The 24,709-nt window shown below is 47.9% G+C and overlaps 1 protein-coding gene across 1 annotated transcript; it reads right to left on the bottom strand.

Moving 5' to 3' along the window:
• Window positions 1–1,872: 1,872 nt before the first annotated feature.
• ARF3 (ADP ribosylation factor 3) lies at window positions 1,873–23,147 on the bottom strand. Its single transcript, XM_003825813.6, has 5 exons — window positions 23,007–23,147; window positions 6,617–6,857; window positions 5,666–5,776; window positions 5,324–5,448; window positions 1,873–4,777 (listed from the first exon to the last, which is right to left on the bottom strand). The coding sequence occupies exons 2-5, from the start codon at window positions 6,762–6,764 to the stop codon at window positions 4,616–4,618; spliced, it is 546 nt and encodes a 181-aa protein (XP_003825861.1). The 5' UTR covers window positions 6,765–6,857; window positions 23,007–23,147; the 3' UTR covers window positions 1,873–4,615.
• Between the last annotated feature and the right edge of the window lie 1,562 nt (window positions 23,148–24,709).

Below are 24,709 nucleotides of genomic sequence, written 5' to 3'. Positions count from 1 at the left end.
CCAGATTATCCTGAAGTGGACCCTGGGTCCAAGTCTTCCGCCAGTCCATGACTGATGCTATGCATGTTCCGGAAGATGGGATTGCTGTTTGTCCTAAGAGCTGGGTGCTAAGCATTTACCTCCCAGGTTCAGTCTCCTCTTCATCCCCTATCCCCTCAAAAGAACTGGAAGGCTTCAGCAACTGCCACAAGAGGGCTCCCCTCTACTTCCTTCCTGGCATTCTAAATTGAGTACTAAGGGACAGATGGGAATAGGTCATCCTCTTCCCCAAGTTGTTCAGGGGTCCAAAGACCCCTCAGTGGCCCACCATTCAGCTAAAGTCCTCTCCCTTATCATTATGAGAGGTTGTAGCTCTGAAAGATATCTATTTGCTAATATAGAAATAAAACACCTGGCCGGGCGTGGTGGCTCACGCCTGTAATCCTAGCACTTTGGGAGGCTGAGGTGGGCAGATCACCTGAGGTCGGGAGTTCAAGACCAGTCTCACTTACATGGAGAAACCCATCTCTACTAAAAATACAAAATTAGCCGGGTGTGGTGGCGCATGCCTGTAATCCCAGCTCCTCAGGAGGCTGAAGCAGGAGAACTGCTTGAACCCGGGAGCCCAGGAAGAGAGGTTGTGGTGAGCTGACATCGTGCCATTGCCCTCCAGCCTGGGCAACAAGACCAAACTCCGTCTCAAAAAAAAAAAAAAAAAAAAAAAGAAGAAGAAAGAAAACACTTGGGAAAGATACTCTTATCAGCCCCCTGTCACCAAGCAGAACTCTGGAGAAGCCTGGAAGGAGGAAAGTGTCATCTGATCTTGAGGAGTAGGTGGGTAATGTTCAAAGTCATTGGGATTGATAAGACATGTCTGGTTGGAGTAGTTTGAGAGCTATGTATGGGTGGAAGCACTGGTCCTTGAGGGTGATGGCCTATTAATAACAGAAGTGCTGAAAAGGAAAATTGGCAGGGGAGGCAGCAGGGAAGTAACTGAATACAAATTATATGCTTCACACTGGTACTTGGGGCTCTCAAACTTATTATATGCCTAAATCCTATCCCCTTCCCACAACAGCAGGCTGGGAAGACCTCTGTCCTCAAAGCTTAAGAAAATATTAAGATTGGGGAAGGCTTGCCTGGCTCACCCAGACCTCACCCACCCTAAAGGTAGCACCATCCCTTTCTTTGCCTGGAGCCAGACACTGGCAGCAGGGGAGGAACAGAATAGTGGTGGGAGTGCGATGGGAGGATGGAGGCTTTATGGAAAAGGTCTATTCCTCAAGACATTTGTGGGATCTCTGGATGAGGCTTGGCATCCTGACAATGAAAAACCACACGCCTGAAGTAGAGCTGATGCAGGGCCATCAGTTGTAAGAAGGATTAAGGTCATTACACTGCCCAGACGTTTATCCTTCATGTTTATTCACTGCCAAAGTCCAGAACAAGACTAGTGAGGGGGTCTCTGTTCAAACTAGAAGCACCTCATGTGCAAGGCTGAGGAGATCTGAGAGTAGAGGCACATGGGGCCCTCCAAGTTCAGGGCCCTTCAGCCAGTGAAGTCCATACAGTCTACCAACAGGTGAGAAATACGGCTGATTTCAGGTTTAAACCCTTTAGAACTAGAGGAGGAAAGTCACGAAGCCCTCACACTCTGATGCCCAATTCATTTGGGCTCCCCCTCACCCGCGGGGTATGATGGGAAGAAATAACCAGTGTGGAGTGGCACTAAGTTCCTCCATAACCTTACTCTCTATCAATCAAGTGTGCCTTTTACCCCTTTGCTGAAAGAAGGAGCACTATGGAGAGAGGGACCAGAAACAGGACTCCCCTCACCATGAAACTACTGTTCCACGGCTGCTGCACAGCAAAGATGAAGGTCGGCTCCAAAGCTGCATAAAACAAGTTTAATTTCCAACCAGGGTCACAGTCATCGCGTTATCCCACATTTTGAGCAAGGATAGAGAAGGTGAGTTATTAAACATATACAGTCTACATTCCAGAGGAGGAACTGCAGTTACCACTATAACACCACAGACAAACTTTGGGGTCGGGGGAGCGGGAGTCCTCAGGAAGCAGAAAGCTGGAATCAGGGAAAGCATAAAATTAAACCTACCAGAGAGGAGAGGAGAGGGAGTGGGCAGAAATGGAATGAAACACCCAATCCCAAAAGAGCTGTTAAGTGAATGGGAATGTAGAAAGGACCACCCCTGCCAAGGGCTTAGCAGCCAGGGATACTACCAAGATCACTTACTGCCCCCTGCTGGACAGATCTGGGGCAGCACCAAGGCAACCTCCTAACATTTCCAGCCCCAGATTGGTCCCTGGAGCCCCCAAAAAAACAAGGTGAGGGGTGAGGCCTGAAGTGAGGAAAACCTATTTAGGACTGACATCTAACTAGAGAAAGTCAGGGAATGAGGCAGGAGAAGAGGCAAAGTCCTCCTGAACCACAAAGATAGAGTGGAAAATCCTAAGTAGGAAAAAATACATGGAAAAGGGCAAATGAGCAACAGCAGTGAATGAGTTGAGATTGAAAAGGAAAGAGTTCAAGGAAGGAGAGGCAATGGGGCAAGACAAAATAAATCTGAGGAAACAGAGCAAATAAAAAGTATGGAGGGAAGCATCTGTGGGGCCAGGGAAATGAATACATTTTTAAATGAAATAGAACCTCCAACACCACCCCCCACAACCACCACACACAAACACACCCACACCCATATACACAGACACTCACACACACACACAGGCCTAGAGAGCAAGATACCTGCACACACCTGCTGCATCCCGGGTAACACATCACTAAGTAACTGGCACTGAGGGAGATACCCCTGGAACCTCTCTTTCACAGTTCAATCTTGGATGGGGTTACTAATATTGATCCACCTGCTATCAACAAAAGTGGCCAGGAAACCTGGCCCCATGGAGTGGGGCTTGGGACAGCCCTACTGGGAAGGGGTCCCTCAGCCATGCTGTGGGGGGCCCTGGGCCCTGACCTTAGCAGGTTATGGGCGGCTGTCTCGGAGCTCAGGGCGCAGCCAGCACACACAGGAGCCCACAGGACAGCCACGTCTTCACAGAAACTACAGAAGTAGGACCCAGGCGAGGACCTCAGGAACAAGTGCCCCCTGCAGACAGAGAGACGCAGTAGCAACAGCTTCTGAACAACTACATAATAATGCGGGGAGAATCCTGAAGACCACTGCATCCCACAAGCACTGACAACCACTTCAGGATTTTATTTCCTCCACTCTAACCCCCAGATCCATTTATGAGAAGTGAGTGAGGATGGCAGGGGCATGGAGGGTGAAGGGACAGCAAGGATGGTCTGAGGGCCTGGAAACAATAGAAAATCTTCGTCCTTTAGCATATCCTGGACTAGAAAACAAGAGTTGGAGAAGAGGGGGGTTGATACTAAGGTCAGCTATGTCACCCCACTTCCCAGCTCCTCATTAGAATACCCAGTCAGCCCTGGTCAGGCCAGTAGGAGTACTAGGGTGAAAAAATTCTGACCAAGGACAGATGACCCATCCAACCCCTAAGATCAGAAGGGTGGTGGGACACTGGAAGGCAGGAATGGGATTGGCCCATGCCTCACCTTCTCCTAATAACAAAAGAGAATGAAGATGGAAAACCTCAGGCCTTCGCCTCCCTTCCCCCAATGCCCTGGGTCCCTAACACACACCATGGACTTGCCATCCCCACCCCCCAGTCAAGCTCCAGAGGAACAGATCTGAAGATGGTGGGGAAGGATCAGTTGAACACTCTAAGCTGATAAGAGTGAGTGGGTTCCTCTCTCCTTCCCAACAGTAAGGCAGAGCAGAGTGGCATCTCCTTGGGAACAGTCATCTAGAGATAAATGCCATCCTCCAGCCCTAAGAAGGGTGGAGAGAAGAGTACAAGGAAAATGGTGGTGGAGAATCAATCATCTGTCCTATCATCCAGAAAAACCTACCTGCAGAGAGGAGGGTAACCAGTCAAAGACTGGGGCAGTCCGGCTTGACTAATGCCCTCCCACCTTCTTCCCTTAATCTCACCAACACGGAAGGGGCAGATGACAGGCTCCAGTGGGCAGTGTCCTGGCTGCAAGCCCTGAGCTTCACTCCACCCCCTCCCCGCTCCCCCCGGCCCCCACAAATATATCTCTCTATACATGTATATACAGGCGCACACATGCACGCAAACACAGAGAGGCCCGTGCAATTTCCATGTAGAACAGGGAGAGGGTGGCAAAGGAAAGGCAAACAGGGAGTAGAAGGGCTTGTGGGGACAGGGAAAGGACTCAGATGCCAAGAGGACAGCAACCACTGCCAAACAAAGAGAATACCCCACTCGACCTCCCGAAACCCAGAGGGTGAGAGAGAGAGGGGCCACCCCATGAAACCGTAACAACTTTGTTTTTGTTTTAAATCCAGTAAATTGGAATGACTCATCATCAGGACAGCAATTAGGGATTGGTCATATAGGTGGACAGGAAAAAGGAGGGGAGGAAGGGGAGGCAAGGCTCTTGCTGGGCATGCGGACATGATACCCAGGGCCCTGGCCACACTTGCAATGGAGAGGAAGGGGTAGGACTGGGGCAGGGTGACAGTAGGTATGTCAGGGGTGGGTGGGGTGCTTGGTTAGGGCTGTCTGGCTCTCACTTCTTGTTTTTGAGCTGATTGGCCAGCCAGTCCAGGCCTTCGTACAGCCCGTCCCCGCTGGTGGCACAGGTGGCCTGAATGTACCAGTTACGGTGACGAAGGGAATGCAGGCCCAGCTTGTCTGTGATCTCAGCAGCGTTCATAGCATTAGGCAGATCCTGGAGCACGTGGGAGACACATAAAAAGAAGCCTCAGGATTTTTTAAAGGCTTCTAGAACACCCATCTACCAAAGAAATGTGTACCAGCACCTTCCCCTCCTCCTTTATTTTAGGAAACCCAGAACAAGATCCTAAGGAGCTACTTTGGATTTAGTCACCTAGAACTCAAGATCCAAAGCACTAGAGGTCACTGTACTGAAGAATTGGAAACCAAATACGAGGATGGTGGGGAAGCAAGAGACGTGATTCAGACTGACCAAAGAATCAGGTCTGTCTGACAGCAGGAGTGAGGCCAATTCTCCTAAAGTAGATAACAGGCAAGATGAAAGAAAGATTTGAGACAATTCCTGAGGACTGAAATGTTGCTAAATAAAGCCTGGGGTGGGGCACAAGAAGAGGGGCATAAAGAAGCCAAGTGCTCAGTTTCCCACGCTTCTAACATTGAGAGCATACTAAAAGGGTTAACCATATAATAGGCCCAAGAGCCAACAATTTCCACAGCCAGTTTGCTGTCTCCCAAATTCAGGGGTGGGAAGAAGTCTCACCTGTTTGTTTGCAAAGACAAGGAGTACAGCATCCCGGAGCTCGTCCTCCGCCAGCATTCTCATCAGCTCTTCCCGGGCCTCATTTACTCGCTCCCGATCATTGCTGTCGACCACAAATATCAACCCTAGGAAGGCAGAGCATGGGCTGCGCTAAGATGACAGGTAACCCCCTCCCCCCAACCAAAAGACCACACCCGCCTGACACCCTCCAAATATTTGCTCCCTTTCCTCCCTTTCTTCTGCCCCCAGGAGCTGCAGCAGGGTAACAGTTAGCCACCCATAAACAAAGACAGCCACACTCTCTGCTCATACCCAACCAACCCACGCTAGGCCTGAGCATACCTTGGGTGTTCTGGAAGTAGTGTCTCCAGAGGGGTCGAATCTTGTCCTGGCCACCCACATCCCACACTGTAAAGCTGATGTTCTTATACTCCACTGTCTCCACATTGAACCCTTTGGAAAAAAAACAGGCAATCGCCACTTGGCCTCAAACACTAGCCCCGCAAACACCACCACAATGAGTTTGGTTCTGCTTTCCCCCAGTGGTGGCCATAACACCAACAATGGAACAAAAGCTAAGGCTTCCTCAGACCTGATAATCGTTAACCTAGCAGCCTGAAGGCCAAAATGAAAACCTAAGAGAAGTCAAAGAGGATGAGGAAGTTGGTTGAGAGGTTCACAGTTGCCTGGGTAATGTCGGCCAACTTTCCTGACTTTTCCACTCAGTCTTTGGTGCTCCCTCCTACAAAATGACTCAGCCCTACTCTGGTACTTTGGCTACCAGAGTCGGCCTCAGCTAAGATGTGGGGCCTGAGAGGCAGAGTGAAGAAAGGGAAGTAAGCTGGCATCCTGGAGCCCCAAAGGCAGAGCCAGCTGACAATGCTGACTGGAGCCCCCATCTACATAGCAAATGTAGGGAGACCTCCCTTCAGCAAACTGTAACCAAGATTGGCCACCAAAGATCTGAACCCAAGTAATTCCAAGCCTTTGGCAGGAACATCAAAGCCTTTTACCTGCTTTCCAAACAACACAGAGAAGAAACCAACTCCGTGCCTGAGGGCAACTGTTGAGTGCCAGGCCATGGAAGTTCCCGCATCAGGGAGAGCCAGGTTAGGTGGGCAAACAGCAGCCTCAGCACCTGGTAGTAAGCTAAACAACACCACCCTCTTTTCTGAACCCCCCAAATTGTATGGACTTGCCTGGGGAGAAGAGGCCAGGTTGGGGAACCAGGAATAGGTCCCTGCCCTGCCTCAGCTGCCGGCGTGAAAGCCCACATCCAAGCTGTGCTCTTACCAATGGTAGGGATGGTGGTGACGATCTCCCCCAGTTTCAGCTTGTATAGGATGGTGGTCTTTCCTGCGGCATCCAGGCCCACCATCAGGATGCGCATCTCCTTCTTCCCAATCAGGCTCTTGAGAAGGTTTCCAAAGATATTGCCCATGATCACAGCAGCTGCTTTCTGGGGACAGTGGGGCCCAAGTAGGGGCAGTGGCAGTCTGGTTTTGGCCTGGTCCCTGGTATGGAAGACTTGATCCTAGACAAAGGAAATGTGAAATCATACCATCATTTGCTTGTCAGGACTTCCAAGTAAATAGAATTTCCCAAGGTCATGGCTAGAGTTCATTCATGACAAACGGAGAGCCTGAGGGGACTATAAATACCAAGCCCCACTCAGATACATACTGAGTCTTTGGGAACAGAGACAAAGCAGTAAACACTAAGGATCCCTGCTCTGCCAGTAATCTAACCATGTGACTCTGGGCAAGTTACTTCACTTTTCCATATCTGCACCTGTAAATGGAAGGGGGATTGAACTAGATGATTTCTGAAGTCCCTTCAGTTCTGACATTCTACCCTATACCCCAAGGCATTGCAAGATCATTAATGCCCCTCCCTCCCCTAACCTTACTTACCCTGAGACTTCTGGCAAGGGTGGGAGAGGAGGGAGCGGAATAAGGAGTGGCTCTCTGTGACTCCTGACAAGGTTCAGGCTTGCCAGTTTCCCAAGGTTTATGCTCTCTCCTTTAATCAAGAGACTCTGCCTCTTCCCTTCCTATATTTTTGCAACTCCATCTTTCTTCCACACCAAAATAAATGAGGAATAAGAAAGCCGCACTCTTAAAAGAAGCCGATCCTTTACACTCTGTGGAATGCCAGCTGCTAATGTTGTGCCCTGTTCAAACAACAGTGCACTGGCAGTAGAGAGGTGGGGTATGGCGGGGCTACCCCTTTACTCCTCAGCTAGGTGCATCCTTGGTTTACTGTGGCCCATCCAAGGAGGGGGCTGTCCCACATGGTCGCTGCAATGAGGCAGTCATCTCATTGGTTCTCTGCTTCTTCCCTAAGCCTTTCGGCCTATTCTTCATATAGCATCTAGGGTGGTTTTAAAACCAAACTCAGGTCATATGAGTCCTTTGTTCAAAACCCACTCGTGGCTTCATAGCTCCTTTTCAGTAAAACCCAAGGCCCAAACCATGGCTTACAAGGTCCTACAAGACCTACACTCCCCTACTTCTCTCATGAGATCTACTACTCTCTCTTTGCTTACTCCACTCCAATTCCCCAACACTTTCCTTTCCTGCCTCAAAGCTTTTTTTTTTTTTTTTTTTTAAAGAGGCGAGGTCTTACCGTGTTGCCCAGGCTGGTCTCAAACTCCTGGGTTCAAGCAATCCTCCTGCCTTAGCCTCCCAGGGCACTGGGATTACAAGCATGAGCCACCATGCCTGGCCCAAAGCTTTCATATTTGCTATCACCTCTGCCTGGAATGCTTCTCTTCCAGATAACCATCATAGATTACTCCTTCACCCCCTTCAGTTACTTGTCTGTTTCAATGTCACCTACCAAAGAGGCCTCCCACAACCACATGTATAACACACACACAGACACACACCACTCCCTACCCCATTTATCCCACTTTACTTTTCTTCACAACATTTATCACCATCTGATACATTATATATTTATTTCTTGCTGATTGTTTTATTCTGCCTAAGATATCAGCTCCTTATGTGTTTTGTTCACTGCTCTGTCTCCAGTACCAAGAATAGTGCCTAGCACACAGTACTTCAAAAACTCAACTAATCCCCAGGGTCTCTACTGACTTTACTGAAAGCTCACTCAGACTGGATGCTATGCCTGGCATATGGTAGGCACGTAACAAATACCTGCTGAGGCCGAGCGCAGTGGCTCACGCCTGTAATCCCAGCACTTTGGGAGGCCCAGGCGGGTGGATCACCTGAGGTCAGGAGTTTTGAGAACAGCCTAGCCAACATGGTAAAACCCCATCTCTACTAAAAATACAAAAACTAGCCGGGCATGGTGGCACACTCCTGTAGTCCCAGCTACTCGGAACGTTGAGGCAGGAGAATCGCTTGAACCTGGGAGGTGGAGGTTGCAGTGAGCCGAGATCACGCCACTGCGCTCCAGCCTGGGTGACAGGGCGAGAATCCATCTCAAAATAATAATAATAATAATAACAACAACAACAACAAATACCTGCTGAAAGGATGAACAGGACCAAAAGAATCATTATGAAGGTATAAAATGTCTATCTGCTCACCCCAGCCATTGCCCCAACAGACAGAATCAGATTCATTCATTCATTCCCTTTCTTCTTCCCTCTCTTCTCTATGGCACAGGATAGCCACAGAAATGCATCTTTGAAACAATAATAAAATGAGGATTCAGAATCACCCATACAAACCAGTTCTCTGTGCCTGCAGGAGGCATGTGTCAGCGGGCAGCTTATTCAGCAATCACCATATGCCAGCTGCTGGCATTCTTTAGAATCTGGGAACCAGAGACACACACACACCCCAAACTCAGCAGCCAAAGGGACAGGTCAAGACAAAGTGCGCCCAAACCCAAGAATGTGAAAGGTGGACGGGGAGGAATCCTATTTACAAGCTAAAGCATGGGGGTTTGGTGGGAGTTTGGTTGTTTTTACAAAAACTTCTGACATTTCCCCCAACACCCTTCTCAGTTTGCAGCAAATTCCAGACTAGTGCAACTGAGCCAGATCAACAGTCCCTGAAGACCAAAGTACTAGTTTGTCCGAAAAAACAGAAACAATGAGTGCTTATGAAGTGTTTCATCTTCAAAAGGCCTCCCCAGACAGCCACTAATGAGCCAGGCGTGGCACTCTCAGTAGGTTCCCCAGATGAGCCCTACCCGTGACCTAGAGGGTTCACACACCAGGAAGAAGGGCTAGCTCAACCTTAGGGTTCAACTTCAGTCAAGCCACCCGCTAGCCTTCCTCCCTACTCTTCCTGCCTCAACCCACCCAGGTGGACAGACTCCTGAGGACCCCTGAGCGACCTACCCAGCTAAGAACAGCTCTCACCAACCTTGGCAATTTGTAGTAGTGACTTTTGGTCATACTACTAACACCTCATGAAATTTAAACCTTTCCCAAGTCTTCCTAGTCTTCTAGCCTTTATTCTGCCTCTTGCTCAGGCAGCCTTTCCTTCAGCTCCAGATGACACTTTGCTTTAAAGGTTTGGTATCAGGCTTTGGCCCAGATTCTGAATTAAATTTATGCCACACATTTATCTTGCTGTCCTTTATAACTGAAACTATTGCTGATTAAATGCTTACCAACTGTGAGTATAGTGGTGGCTGAAAAAGATATAAGTAGCCAATATGCCTTGCCCCAGAACACAGGTACACTGTCCTTTGATTTGCTTCTTTGCTCGGCTGTCATGCTGAAGTCCTGGTTCAAAAGCTGATCCCAGTGTTACACCTATTATTTCCTGGCATGCCACATCAAGGCCTTACTTTGAATGACCTTAACCACTCAATGTGGCACTTACTACCTTGTGGAGTTTTTCTTCTTTTATAAGTCTGTGTATTTACTGCCTCCCACGTTAAGCTGTGTATTCCCTATGTGCAAAGACTATGTCTACTTATTTTGAATCTGTCCTCCCTCTAGTGTGAAGTCGACTGTGGGAGTTCAATTAAGCACATTGGCTGATTTAAGCCTCATCTGAGGATGTCCTTATATTATTTCTTCTGTCCAGTAGGATTTGGTATCTCTGTGTAATGCACAGAGAGTTGCTTAGCTATCCTGTCCATTCTCAGCCATTTTCCACACATATTTGACCCAAGGACTGGTTTGGGAACAACATAAAAGGACTAGAAGACTAGAATTGGTGGGATTCTCTCTTGCCATTTAATATACAGTGGGACTGATGAATAACTGATAAAATATCTAAATAGCTGGCCAGGCATGGTGGCTCATGCCTGTAATCCCAGCACTTTGGGAGGCTGAGGTGGGCGTATCACCTGAGGCTGGGAGTTTGACACCAGCCTGGCCAACATGGTGAAGCCCCATCTCTATTAAAAATATAAAAATTAGCTGGGCATGGTGGTGCGCGCCTGTACTCAGGAAGCCGAGGCAGGAGAACCGCTTGAATCCAGGAGGCAGAGGTTACAGTGAGCTGAGATCATGCCGCTGGCACTCCAGCCTGGGTGACAGAGGAAGACTCTGTCTTAAAAAAAAAAAAAAAAAAAAAAAAGGCCGGGCACAGTGGCTCACGCCTGTAATCCCAGCACTTTGGGAGGCTGAGGTGGGTGGATCACCTGAGGTCAGGAGTTCGAGACCAGCCTGGCCAACATGGTGAAACCCCGTCTCTATTAAAAACCCAAAAATTGGCCGGGTGCGGTGGCTCACACCTGTAATCCCAGCACTCTGGGAGGCCGAGGCGGGCGGAACACGAGGTCAGGAGATCGAGACCATCCTGGCTAATACAGTGAAACCCTGTCTCTGCTAAAAATACAAAAAAATTAGCCGGGTGTGGTGGCTACTCGGGAGGCTGAGGCAGGAGAATTGCTGGAACCTGGGAGGTGGAGGTTGCAGTGAGTCGAGATCATGCCATCACACTCCAGCCCAGGCAGACAACAGCAAGACTCTGTCTCAAAAAAAAAAAATTAGCTGGGCGTGGTGGTACATGCTTGTAGCACCAGCTACTCCAGAGGCTCAGGCAGGAGAATCGCTTGAACCCAGGAAGCAGAGGTTGCAGTGAGCCGAGATCACGCCACTGCACTCCAGCCTGTGTAACACTGAGACTCTATCTCAAAAAATAAATATCCAGTAGCTATCATGTGTCTCCCTGGCACAGCCCAGGACCTTGAAACTAATGGATGTTATGACTCCTCCTCTTTATTTATTTATTTATTTATTTTTTTTGAGACAGTCTTGCTCTGTCACCCAGGCTGGAGTGCAGAGGCAGAGGTTGCTCACTGCAACTTCTGCCTCCCAAGTTCAAGTGATTCTTGTGCCTCAGCCTCCCGAGTAGCTGGGATTACAGGCATGTGCCACCATGCCTTGCTAATTTTTATATTTTTAGTAGAGACGGGGTTTTGCCATGCTGGCCAGGCTGGTCTCAAACTCCTGGCCTCAAGCAATCCACCTGCCTCGGCCTCCTGAAGTGCTGGGATTACAGGCATGACCCACCACGTCTGGCCATGACTTTTCTTTAAGTATAATCTGGAGCTTGACTTAAATGAGCATTTCAAAGGGGATGCTGGCTTTCTTGTCTTGGTTTTCCCTGTCCCTTGCTAATACCAGAGAGCATGCTGCCCTACCACCAAGATGGTAGCAGCTTTCTGCTTTGTGCCATGAATACAAATCTTTGGCTATACAGCCTATTCTCACTTTCACAATACATTCCTAAAAAAGCACTAGGAAGCAGAATGGCAAAGCAAACAAACCATGAATTGTTTCTCCGTGTATTATATAGCCTAGTTACTCTCTTTCACCACAGATGGTACTCCTGTGTTTATAGGGCAAAATGCCAGGGTTCCATTGGCTGTTGGATACCAAGAATAAGCAGTTAAGACTGAAAGTGAGTGGCTCAGGATGAAAAATGGAATATACTAACATCTCTGTTAAAAAGAAGATACCTCCAGGTTCTGTTTTACAGTCAGAAACTTTATTATCACAAGTAAAAATAACAATAGGAACCCAAATATGTGCTCTAGTACAATCTGTGTGGGACACTGTAGGAATTCAGTTAAGCACATCAGTTGATTTAAGCCTCATCTAAGGATATCCTCACTTGAGGACAACTCACTGCTCCCACCTCATCCCCCCAGGAGAAGCAGGCTGTTGCTGTAACTGGCTACTCAGCCATCTTTCCTTACATATGTTGCAGGAACGTGCCTGCCTCAATCTCCAGGTGCTTTTGAGAGTCACACATCCCAGTCGGCCACACATACTCCCTCTACCTGATTCCAGTGAATGATCCAAGAATGTGCTATGAGACACCTCTGAGGGGACTCCTGATCTGGCACTACCTCCTCCTCTTCAGCGTCCAGGGGAAGGAAGACCAGGGTCTCCCAAACCCTCTGCTGCCAGGCAGAGTGCAGTAAAAACAGCTTTGTTCTTAGATAATTTTCAAATTGAAATATCACTAAGAGATGCTATTTTTAGCACAGCTAACCAAACAGACCAATACAATTTAAGGAAACAAAAGCAGAGTACGCCTGTACTGAGTTTTCTTGGTGCAGCTGGCTCGTGACCTGTGTAAACTCCAAGTTTTTGTCTCAAGAGCACTGAAATCAGAACATAAGAACTCCTAGATGATATCTTAACTATTTCGACTAGACTTAAAGATTTCCCAAAGTTAAGAAACAGCTTCTGATACCAGCTTTCATCCATTCATCAAACTTTTTTTTTTTTTTTTTTTTTTGAGACAATCTCGCTCTCTCGCCCAGGCTGGGGTGCAGTGGCGCAATCTCGGCTCACTGCAACCTCCGCCTCCCAAGTTCAAGCGATTCTCCTGCCTCAGCCTCCCGAGTAGCTGGGACTACAGGCGCATGCCATCACACCTGGCTAATTTTTTGCATTTTTAGTAGAGACAGGATTTCACCATGTTAACCAGGATGGTCTTGATCTCCTGACCTTGTGATCTGCCCGCCTCTGCCCCCCAAAGTGCTGGGATTACAGGCGTGGGCCACCGTGCCTGGCCTCATTCATCAAACATTTATTGGGCATACTGAACTAGGGATACAGAGAGGGAGACAGTTTCTGCCTTCATGAAACTCAGTCTTTAATGGAAAAGACTAGTGAAGACAGACAGGACTACAAAACAGTGTGAGAGTAAGAGTAAAGCACATAGTATTATGTGAACAGAAAGCTGGAGCAGTAAATCAACACTGAAGGGTAAAGGGTGATTCTGAAACATAATTCTCAGGTCATACCTGAGCTGGCTCCTAAAGGAAGACGAGGAAGTAATCAGACAATAAAGAGGGAGTTGGGCAGGGGAAGTGTGTGCAAAGGCATAAAGACTGAGCCAGGCACAGCAGGACACACCTGTAATCCCAGCACTTTGGGAGGCTGATGCAAGAAGATTGCCTGAGGCCAGGAGTTCAAGGCCAGCCTGGGCAACATGGCAAAAGCCCATCGCTACAAAAAAAAAAAAAAAAAAGCTGGGTGTGGTGGTGCGCGCCTGTAGTCCCAACTACTCAGGAGGCTGAGACAAGAGAATCACCTGAGCCCAGGAAGTTGTGGCTGCAGTGAGCCATGATCACGCCACTGCACTCCAGCCCAGGTGACAGAGTGAGAGAATATGTCTCAAAAAAAGAAAAAGAAAAAAAGACCTAAGTTTCAGATAGCACTTTAAAAAAATTTATATAATCTTTTTTTTTTTTTTTAAAGAGATGAGGTCTCACTCTGTCACCCAGGCTCACTGCAGCATCCAAATCCTGGGCTCAAGCAATCCTACTGCCTCAGCTTCCCCAGTAGCTAAGACCTACAGGCCCAAATCATCGTGACGCAGCTAACTTTTTTATTTTTATTTTTGGTAGAGATAGAGTCTCACTTTGTTGACCAGGTTGGTCTCGAACTTCTGACTTCAAAGGATCCTCCAGTCTCAGCCTCCTAAAGTGAAGATTACAGGCAAGGTGTGGTAGCTCACGCCTGTAATCCCAGCACTTTGGGAGGCCGAGGTGGGCGGATCACAAGGTCAGAAGATCAAGATCAGCCTGGCCAACATGGTAAAACCCCGTCTCTACTAAAAATAGAAAAATTAGCCAGGTGTGATGGTGTGGGCCTGCAATCCCAGCTACTCAGGGTGCTGAGGCAGGAGAATTGCTTGAACCCAGGAAGCAGGGGTTGCAGTGAGCCAAGATCACATCACTGCACTCCAGCTTAGGTGACAGAGTGAGACTCGGTCTCAAAAAAAAAGAAAGAAAATGATGAGGGATGGGGCTGGAGAGATAAGCAGGGACTGGATCATGAAGGGCTTTAAAGGCCATGCTGAGTAACGTGATCAGGTATGTGCTTTAGAAGTTTCAGGAGTAAATTAGAAAGGGGAAAGACTGGAGGCACAGAGACTGCTTAGGAGGTATAGTAATACAGGTGAGAAATCGCAAGTTCTCAACTAGAAGTGGAGATAGAAGAGGGCAGATTTGAAACATCAAAATGGTAGAATCCACAGGATTTAATGAGTGCTTAAATGTAGGCAGAAGAGAAGAATAATCAAAGATGATTCCCAGGTTTCTGGCCTAGGGCTGGGTGGCATTTCTTCAGGAAGAAAATACAAGAGGAACAGATCTGAGGGTGAATATGTATGTTTGTTTGTTTGTTGTTGTTGTTGTCTGAGACGGAGTCTCACTCTGTCGCCCGGGCTGGAGTGCAGTGGCACGATCTCGGCTCACTGCAAGCTCTGCCTCCCGGGTTCACACCATTCTCCTGCCTCAGCCTCCCGAGTAGCTGGGACTACAGGCGCCCGCCACTACACCCAGCTAATTTTTTGTATTTTTAGTAGAGACGGGGTTTCACCATGTTGGCCAGAATGGTCTCAATCTCTTGACCTCATGATCCACCCACCTCGGCCTCCCAAAGTGCTGGGATTACAGGCATGAGCCACCGCACCTGGCCCGAACATGTTTGTTTTTATTATTACTGTTGTTTTTAGAAACAGTCTCACTCTACCACTCAGACTAGAGTGCAGTGGCATGATCATGGCTCACTGCAGCCTCCATCTCCTGGGCTCAAGAGATCCTCCCACCTCAACCTCCCAAGTAGCTAGAACTACAGGTGTGCATCACCATGCCTGGCTAATTTTTAAAGTTTTTTTGTAGAGACGAGGTCTCGCTATGTTACCCAGGCTGGTCTCGAACTCCTGACCTCAAGCAGTCCTCCCACCTCAGCCTCCCAAAGTACTGAGATGACAGGCATGAGCCACTGTGCCTGGCCCCTCAGTCTTAGAAAAGGACCTATGGCAATGTTCTCTTGTCCAGCCTTTGGATGTTGATGATGTAGAAGGATGAGAAGCTAGAATAATCTGGAGACCATAAAGAGAGGGAGACAGACATTAAAAACTCCAGGATGTCAGAGCAGAAAAATGGGAAAAACTCAGCTGGGTCCTTAATTACAGTATCAAGCTGGTAAATTAAACTTTTTCTTTTTTAGAGATGGGGTCCCACTATGTTGCCCACGATGAAATACAATGGCTATTCACAGGTGCCCTCATGGTGCGCTACAGCCTCAAATTCTTGGGCTCACGCAATCCTGAGTAACTGGGACTATAGGCATGCACCACCACGCCTGGCATCTTTCGTTTTCTGAGATGGGTCTTGCTCTGTCACCCAAGCTGGAGTGCAGTGGCGTGATCGTGGCTCACTGCAGCCTCCACCTCCCAGGCTCGAGCAATCCTCCCACTTCAGCCTCTGGAGTAGCTGGGACTACAGGCATGCACCACCACGCCTGGCTAATTTTTGTTTAACTGAAGTTTCGCCATGTTGCCCAGGCTAGTCTCAAACTCCTGGGCTCAAGTGATCCGCCCACCTCGGCCTCCCAAAATTCTGGGATTGCAGGCATGAGCCACTGTACCCGACTGGCTTCTTTTTTTTTAAATCATAGTAAAATATACACAAAATTTACCATTCAAACCATTTTTTAAGTATACAATTCAGTAGCGTTAAGTACATTCACACTGTAGTGTAACTATCACAACTATTCATCACCTGAACTTTTTAATCTTCCCAAACTGAAACTGTACCTGTTAAACAGAGGATCCCCAATCCCCCTGTCCCTCCAGCCCCTGGCAACCACCATTCTCCTGTCTCTATGAATTTGTTACTCTAGGTACTTCATAGAAGTAGAATTGTACAATATGTGTTCTTCTGTGTCTGCCTTTTTGTTTTTTTTTTGAGACGGAGTTTTTGCTCTTGTTGCCCAGGCTAGAGTGCAATGGCGCAATCTCGGCTCACTGCAACCTCCATCTCCTGGGTTCAAGCGATTCTCCTGCCTCAGCCTCTCAAGTAGCTGGGCGATTACAGGCACCTGCCACCACGCCCGGCTAATTTTTTGTATTTAGTAGAGACAGGGTCTCACCATGTTGGTCAGGCTGGTCTCGAACTCCTGACCTCAAGTGATCCACCTGCCTCAGCCTCTCAAAGTGCTGGGATTACAGGCGTGAGCCACTGCACCCGGCCTATGTCTGCCTTTCTACTAGATGTCTTGCTATATGACTTAATAAATCCTCTCAGCCTTTTAGACACATGTGTGTTTTCTATTTTTGCAACTAATACATCCTAACTGATATATCTAGGGATAGTGTATACAGTGGGATAGAAGAAAAGGGCAAAGGCAGAAACCTGCCTGACATTTCAACATTTAAAGTAGTGGGAGCCAGGCGCGGTGGCTCATAGCTATAATCCCAGCACTTTGGGAGGCCAAGGTGGGCGGATCACCTGAGGTCAGGAGTTTGAGACCAGCCTGGCCAACATGGTGAGACCCCATCTCTATTAAAAATACAAAATTAGCTGGGCATGGTGGGGCATTCCTGTAATCCCGGCTACTCAGGAGGCAAGACTGGAGGACTGCTCGAAGCCAGGTGGTGGACGGAGGTTGCAGCGAGCTGAGATTGCACCATTGCACTCCAGCCTCAGTGACAAGAACGCAACTCCACCTCAAAAAAAAAAAAAACAAATAAATAAAAAATAAATAGGCCGGGCGCGGTGGCTCATGCCTATAATCCCAGCACGTTGGAAGGCCAAAGCGGGCGGGTCACCTGAGGTCGGGAGTTCGAGACCAGCCTAACCAACATGGAGAAACCCTGTCTCTACTAAAAGTACTAAATTAGCCAGGCGTGGTGGTGCATGCCTGTAATCCCAGCTACTCCATAAGCTGAGGCAGGAGAATGGTTTGAACCTGCGAGGTGGAGGCTGCTATGAGCCAAGATCGTGCCATTGCACTCCAGCCTGGGCAACAAGAGCGAAACTCTGTCTCAAAAAAAAATTAATTAAAATAAATAAATAAATAAATAAATAAATAAATAAATAAATAAAATAGCAGGCAGAAAAGCAGGCCAGGAAAGAATAAGAAGCTACCAGAGGGATAGAAGGGAAATCAAGAGAGCAAGACATCATAGACACCAATGGGGATAGAACATACAAAAGAAAAGAGGGAGGATCCAAAGCTAGAGTTTTGGTGTAAACTAAAACGTACCTAACTAAATAAGTTCCTATTAGCTCAATTAGCGGTGTTTAGGCTCAGGCCAGAATTGTTATGCCAGCTTCCCATCTAGGCAAAGAACAATCCTGGAAAAGACTCCAGGACACACAAACCTGAAGGACGCCACAGCTGTGAAGTGAAGAAGGATCCCGAACTGCCCTGTCTGATGGAGACCCAAAACGCCTGGGAAGGGTCTGGCTTTTACCATGGACAACCCTTAGCAAGTGAGTCAGAAAAGATGACAAGGTCTGTTTTAGAATCCTAGCCAGATAAAACAGTGACAAGATAAAAACTAGACTCATTTGTTTCTTTGGAACATTCTGTGGTACTGCCCTCTGCCCAAAAATTTCAGCTTGCCTTGTTCTTAGAATCTGACCAGCTTACAACCACTACAGCTCCTGATATTCTATGGCTGTACCAATCCAATGCCCACCTCTACAGTCTTGGATATCCAGAACACTATAAATTCCTAATCACAAAATCACTGAAAGTCCATCAATAGCCTAGACTCCTAATAATCTTCTGCGCCTAATCTGGTCCCATTGTGCAAGTCAAGATGGAGCTGACAGTAAACTGCTTAAACAGGAAGACATGATGTGGACAAGGCCAACCATTATACAGAGCAGCCTAAGGACACAGAGGAACAGAGAACTGCCTACTTAGGGAATAAGAGTTACCTGCGATCCCTCGGCATCCCAAACACACTTCTACTCTAGGACTTGCTGCAGTATTCACGTTTGTCTGTTTTGCTTTCCAGAGCTGGAACTGCCCAATGTGCCTCTAGTGCATTACAGGTCAGCTGGAGATACTGATCTATCAGCCACTGGATGGCTGGGCAGGGCTTGGGGTGGCTACAGCCCTTGGGCCAGCCATCTCAGATTTCAAGTCTCACTATTACCATTTTTTGTGTATACCATGATGAGAAAAAGGCTGGAAAGTACCTCACTAGACTGTGAGCTCTTTGCCAGCACAGACTATGCCTTATTCATATTTCACATCTCCAGCATCCAGCACCAACGACTGACCTATAGCTAGTGACTGACACGCGTGTTGAGAACGGTTCTACTGAGGGTGGCAAAACACTTGTGGGGTTGAAGAAGACTGTATTCTATAGGTGGTCACTGATCCTTTTCCCTGTATCTGACAAACTGAAGAAATGGTTTCCATGTCCTCAGAGCCCACAGGTTCTGCTTGAAGAGAGGAGAGATCATGTGAGGGGCTGTAATTATACCCCACCCCCATTTTCCACCACCAGTGGAGAGTAACTCCACTTTTGTCCATTTTATGTATTAGAATTCAAATAAAATTTTATTTAAGGTTTGACTATTTTTTTTTTTTTATAAAGGACATAAACCATTGCAACAGAGAGCAAATGCTCTCCTACATCTTAAGCTCATGCTGAAGTTTAAGCATTCATGCTTGACACTCCTGTGCATAAGCTAATAAAGGAAGGATTATGCCAGGCTTTCAGCAGTAATGGGAGAACTAAAAGGTACCAAGAGACCTGCCACACCCAGTCATCTCAACTTTCTTCAGGAATATGGTAATAATGGTGGATCTCTAACATTCTGAGCCATTTCCTTTCTGGTCCACATGGTGTGGCAGATCCTTTGCATAAGTCCATGGTAAAGCTCTAACACATTCATGAAATCCCTACTTTAGTCAGTTCTTTACCAGACTATAATATGAAACCTTCAAACATCTGTGGGACTCTTTCCAAACGCTCCTCATGTCTTTTCATTATCAAATAGTTTTATTAGCACTCTATCTATATTTGCAACAGATGTTCGAGTGAAGAAGGTACGGTAGACAGATAATTATACAGATATCACAATTTCTAGGCCATGATATTCTGAAACAGATACTCAAAAGCAGACATTTTTTATTAAGATTGGACTAAATGAAAAGAGTGGACTAAATGAAGATCCCCAAATACTGACTGAGACCTAAAATAAGGGCATCTAGGAATCTAAATCCCTGACCTAGGTCATCAGGGTGCTCTTTTCTGGAAGAGTGAACCATTATCTCAGAGTCACACTGACTTTTCTAATATGAATACTATTCTTGTGCCCCCATATCTTCACCCTACATCCAAATTGATGGTTCAGGGCCCCTGCCTTGCTCCAGCTTCACCTCCCACTCAGGCAGCAGGAGCTGTCTCTGCGATGCTGATGCTGAAGCTGAAAAAAGATTTCGCTGCTTATAAGCCTACGACCAGCATAGAAACTCATGGTAACAATCATCCCTCTACACAAGCACCTCAGGCAGCAAGTTGTTCTTCTGTAAACCTCTTTTCCTCTAAGGCAGCCCTGAGTGTTCATATTATTAGGATTATGATAATGGATTATTAATAGCAGCTAACAGTTATTTGGTACTTACTATATGCTTTGTACAATACCAGGTGCTTTACATTTATCTCATTTAATTCTACTGACAACCAAAAAAATAATAATTCTCTTGAAAACCATATGTCATTACCTTCTTTACAGATGAAGAAAATAAAGAGAGAAGACAAGCAATTTTACAAGAAACATGCAACTGGTAATTAGCAGAAGCAGGATTTGAATCTAATTTTGTCTGATTCCAAGATCCACTCTTAATTACTATACCATTCTGCCTCTAAATTTACCTAAATAAAAATGGTGAGGAGAGTTCAGGCATGGTGGTTCATGCCTGTAATCTCAGCACTTTGGGAGGCCAAGGTGGGAGGATATATTGGAGCCAGGAGTTCGAGACCAGCCCTAGCAACACAGTGAGATCTCTACAAAAAGTAAAAAAAAAAATTCGCTGGGCATGGTGGCACACGCATGTGGTCCCAGCTACTTGGGAAGCTGAAGTACAGGATGGCTTGAGGCCAGCTCGAGGCTGCAGTGAGTTATGATCACACCACTGCCCTCCAGCCTGGGTGGATAAAAATAAAGGTATATAGGGAAGCAGATTCTACAATTTCCTTCAGTTACATACTCAACTTTAACCAACCTGGTTTTAAAGAAGTTCCTCCTTCTAACCAATAAATCCCACCCTCTATCCTGAGTCCACTTCCTCTTATTATGACTCTAGTGTAAAAGAGTAGGGTGAACACACACTACAATATGACTCTTTGTGCACTTAGTATTTCACTCACACTCTTTCCAGTCTGCTCCCCTTTATACTTGCATTCAGTATAATAATAGCAGCTACTATTCACTGGTACCAATTCTGTACCTGACACCACACATATACATATATTGGTCCCTCCTCCAAACTCTCCAGGATCCCAATTCATATATAACACTTTGAAAGACTTAGGTCTGATGGAGAGACCCCTTTGCCCACAATGGGGAAGCAGGAAATCTGGGACTGCAGATAATGACTCTGTGTTCTAGTAATATTTTTCTTTTTGGGTCTTAAGTTTCCATTATCTATGCCTATTCTGTGCCTCTTAGGAAGGCAGAGACACAAAAACTTCTTAATTACAAAGGCTAAGGGTCTTTGTACCCTTGCTAAGCTATTTCCAGGCACTTTTGCTGACAGCCAAGCCATCTCTTGCCCTTTCCTTAAACTACAGTTAGAAAGCTTGTTGAGTTCTATCCATTTACATTCTAAATTCATTATGGGTACCTACTGTTTGCATGGGCATTGTGGAAGAGGAGATGAAATCCAGTTCCTGCAGTCGAAAAGCGTCTAGTCTCTTTGGAAAAGCAAGATAGACAACTATAAAAATTCTAACTATGCAAGGTAATAATTCTATGCTGGGAAACAGGACGCATGTGAATATGTGATACATGGGAGCCTTTCCTGGCTGAATCCAAGGTCAATCATTCATTCGGTGAAAAAGCTGAACCTTAATGGATTAGTTTCTTTCTTAGAATGAACTTTTACAGACATGTTTTTCAAACTCAAGTCCAATGGGCTATGATAATCCACTGTCCCATAACACTGTCCCATGTCCCAAGTCACGGCAAGTGGAGACACCTACTCCAACAACAAGCCCAAGACAAAATGGCAGCAAAGACTGTTACTACCTACCTGATTGAGGACAGGGAAGGAGGTATGCAGCGACTAGACTCTGTCCTGTTGCACTGACCCAAGCAATCAGACTCTTGCAGCAGATCTCCTCCCAATAAAACTTTCATGCCATAGACCAGGGGTGACCCAATCCAACAACAGCAGAGACAGGTTTTAGGTTACATTTCTCCCTCACCGGGACGGCCTTACTATTTCTTTTCACTCCTGACCACATACCACAATCCTCCACCTCCACCACCACATTCCTCCTGGCCTGGAAAGATGGAGACCCGCCTTAATGCAATCAAGACGGGAATTCCCCCAAAATAACAGCTACCACTTTGCTAATCAAGTGGCCCGTTTTAACAGGGAACTCCACCTCCCCAACTCCCGCCCCTTCCCTCAAACGATTCGCGTAAGCAATGGCTCCATTTTCTGTTCCGGGAATCCTGGTACTTCCTAAAGAAAGAAAGCGGATTGGAAGACACAAACTGAGGGCCAGTGACAAGATGCTCCCTCCTCCTGTGAGACCGCCCCCGCTCCGCCTGGGGAGGAAGGCCCCACCTCTCTTCTCCCAGGAAGATCAGATCCCCCTCCCCCTTCTCCTGCCTCCTCTCCACCCTCTCCCCACTTGCTGCCCTCTTCCCAATCTGCGGTTCCCTAGACTCGAAAGCGCAACCTCTACCACAATAGCGCCCATGTGGTGCCCCAGCAGCCTGCCCTGTTGGCTAACCCCCAACCCCTCTACGCACCCCTGCCCTATGATGGGGGAGGGGGTGTAACCACAGCAAGGCTTCTCTCCCGTCTCCTATTGCTAAGGTGGGGGAGGGAGAGGGAGTAGAAGAAAGCAGCATTCCCTAGCCCTTTAACAGAAAAGATACAAACAGCCATCACCGCCCCCGCATCACCTCTCCTCGGACGGTTTTCCTCTCCCTCAACAGCACACCTCCTGCAGGCGACAACCTAACTGCAGCCCAGGTCGCCCCCTTGAGCGAGGCGGAGGACAAATCCGTGTGCGCCCCCCACCCCCACCCCAGCTCTGCGTCCTTCAAATGCGGGGGCAGGCGTGAAGCTGGCCCGACGCCCCCTCTCTGAGCTCTCGGGTGGGAAGGATCCCACCGCCCCACGCCAAGCAGTGCCGGGCGGGGCCCGGGAGGCGCTCTATCTCCTCAGCCCTCACCCTGACCGAGCCTCTTCTCTACCGGGACCCGCCTTCCCTTCCCAGCCTCTCACCTGTTCCTGCTATCAGCTGCGCCGCTGCGGCCGCCGCCTCTGCCCCGCAGGTTCCGCTCCGCTCCCTCTGGCTCCCCAAGCCGACTTCAGCCCGGCTGCTGCCCTGGCCCACTCCCCGGCTCCCTCCTTCCTTCCCACCACCTAGCACCGGAAGCCGCGACGGCGACTGGAGCTGTGCAGCGTACCCCCACCCCCAGCCCGGGATACTTCCCACCTCCCCGATCGCGCGAGAGCTGCGCGGTAGGTAGCGGCAGTTCTCGCGAGACCCATCACCATGGCAGCGGCTGCAGCACCGGCAGCCGGGCGCTGGAGCTGGAGTCAGGGCGGGGGCAGGTGTGGGGGCTGTGGGCGGCGGAGGCGGGAGCCGGGAATGGGGATGAGACAGTGAGGACTGAGGTGAGAATCCCAAGCTCCAGGGTTGTGCCTGGAATTTAAGGACTGAGGCGGCAAGTTGGCTGCGTAGGAGACGGGCTGGGCTGAGGGGCCCAGGGGCTCCTTGGGCAAAGCCAGCATCGGGATATGGGTGAACAGTCGTTGCTGTGGCATGCCTTACCCAGCCAGACTTCATCTTTATTTCTTAATCTGGGCTAGCTGCAATCCCCTGAAAGCCCTCACCGCACCATTGTTGTTGCTCACTATTACTGAGACTAGATTACTGTGGGGTCTGAATCAAGAGATCCTTTCCCATAAGGAAGAGGAAGGAGAGTGATGAACTTAAGAGGCTAAAGGAAAACAGCTGGACTCTGAGCCAGTTAAGTTGGAACTTGAAAGACGGAGAGTGGAAACCTAATATTCAGAAGTGTGGTTTGAGGAAGTGTGCCTAGATGAGTAGGGATTTTAGTATCCCAAGGAAAGGTGAAGGACTTTGCACCCATATTTCTTGCTTCCTACCCACTCCTACTTCCCTCACACTCCGTTTTGCACCTGGTCTAGACATGCAGAACTGCCTTGAAACAAAAATAGCTGTGATAGAAGGGCACTAGTAATGCTAAGAACAGAAGGTTCCTTTTTTTTTTTTTTTTTTTTTTTTTTGAGACAAGAGTCTCACTGTCGCCCAGGCTGGAGTGCAATGGCACCATCTTGGCTCACTGCAACCTCTGCCTCCCGGGTTCAAGCGATTCTCCTGCCTCAGCCTCCTGAGTAGCTGGGATTACAGGCGTGAGCCACCGCGCCCGGCCAACAGAAGGTTCTCTAAGTGCCCTGTCTCCTCATTTACAGCAGTATAAGGGAACGAACACATGGCTCTTCCCTAAGGCTTGAGCCAAAATTGTTGCTCTTATGAATGTATTGCCTTGGTTGGTTTTGTTTGTTTGTTTTCTTGCTTCCAAGAAGAACTAAGCTGGGGCCAGGCCCTGTGTTCACACTTGTAATCCCAGCACTTTGGCAGGCTGAAGTGGGCCGATCACTTAAGGTCAGGAGTTTGAGACCATCCTGGCCAATATGGTGAAACCCTGTCTCTACCAGAAAATACAAAAATTAGCCAGGCATGGTGGCACATACCTGTAATCCCAGCTACTTGAACTGAGGCCAGAGAATCGCTTGAACCTGGGAGGCGGAAGTTGCAGTGAGCCAAGATCGTACCACTGCACTCCAGCCTGGGCGACAGAGCAAGACTCTGTCTCAAAGAAAAAAAAAAAAAGCTGATAGGTGCCATATATGTCGATCTCCTTGTCCTCATCAATCCCTGGTGTATGCACTTACAG

This window comes from Pan paniscus, chromosome 10 (genome assembly GCF_029289425.2).
Source record: "Pan paniscus chromosome 10, NHGRI_mPanPan1-v2.0_pri, whole genome shotgun sequence".
In the NCBI taxonomy this organism is placed as follows: Eukaryota; Metazoa; Chordata; class Mammalia; order Primates; family Hominidae; genus Pan; species Pan paniscus.
Note: the sequence above shows the minus strand (reverse complement) of the source record. Positions and strands in the feature narration are given on the sequence as shown.

Bases quoted from the DNA above. Each gene is read 5' to 3' on its own strand.
- ARF3 (XM_003825813.6), bottom strand. From the start codon at position 6,764: ATGGGCAATATCTTTGGAAACCTTCTCAAGAGCCTGATTGGGAAGAAG. The intron at 5,777-6,616 runs GTAAGAGCACAG...TTTTTTCCAAAG, and splicing joins CACCACCATCCCTACCATTG to GGTTCAATGTGGAGACAGTG. The intron at 4,778-5,323 runs GTGAGACTTCTT...CACGTGCTCCAG, and splicing joins TTGTCTTTGCAAACAAACAG to GATCTGCCTAATGCTATGAA.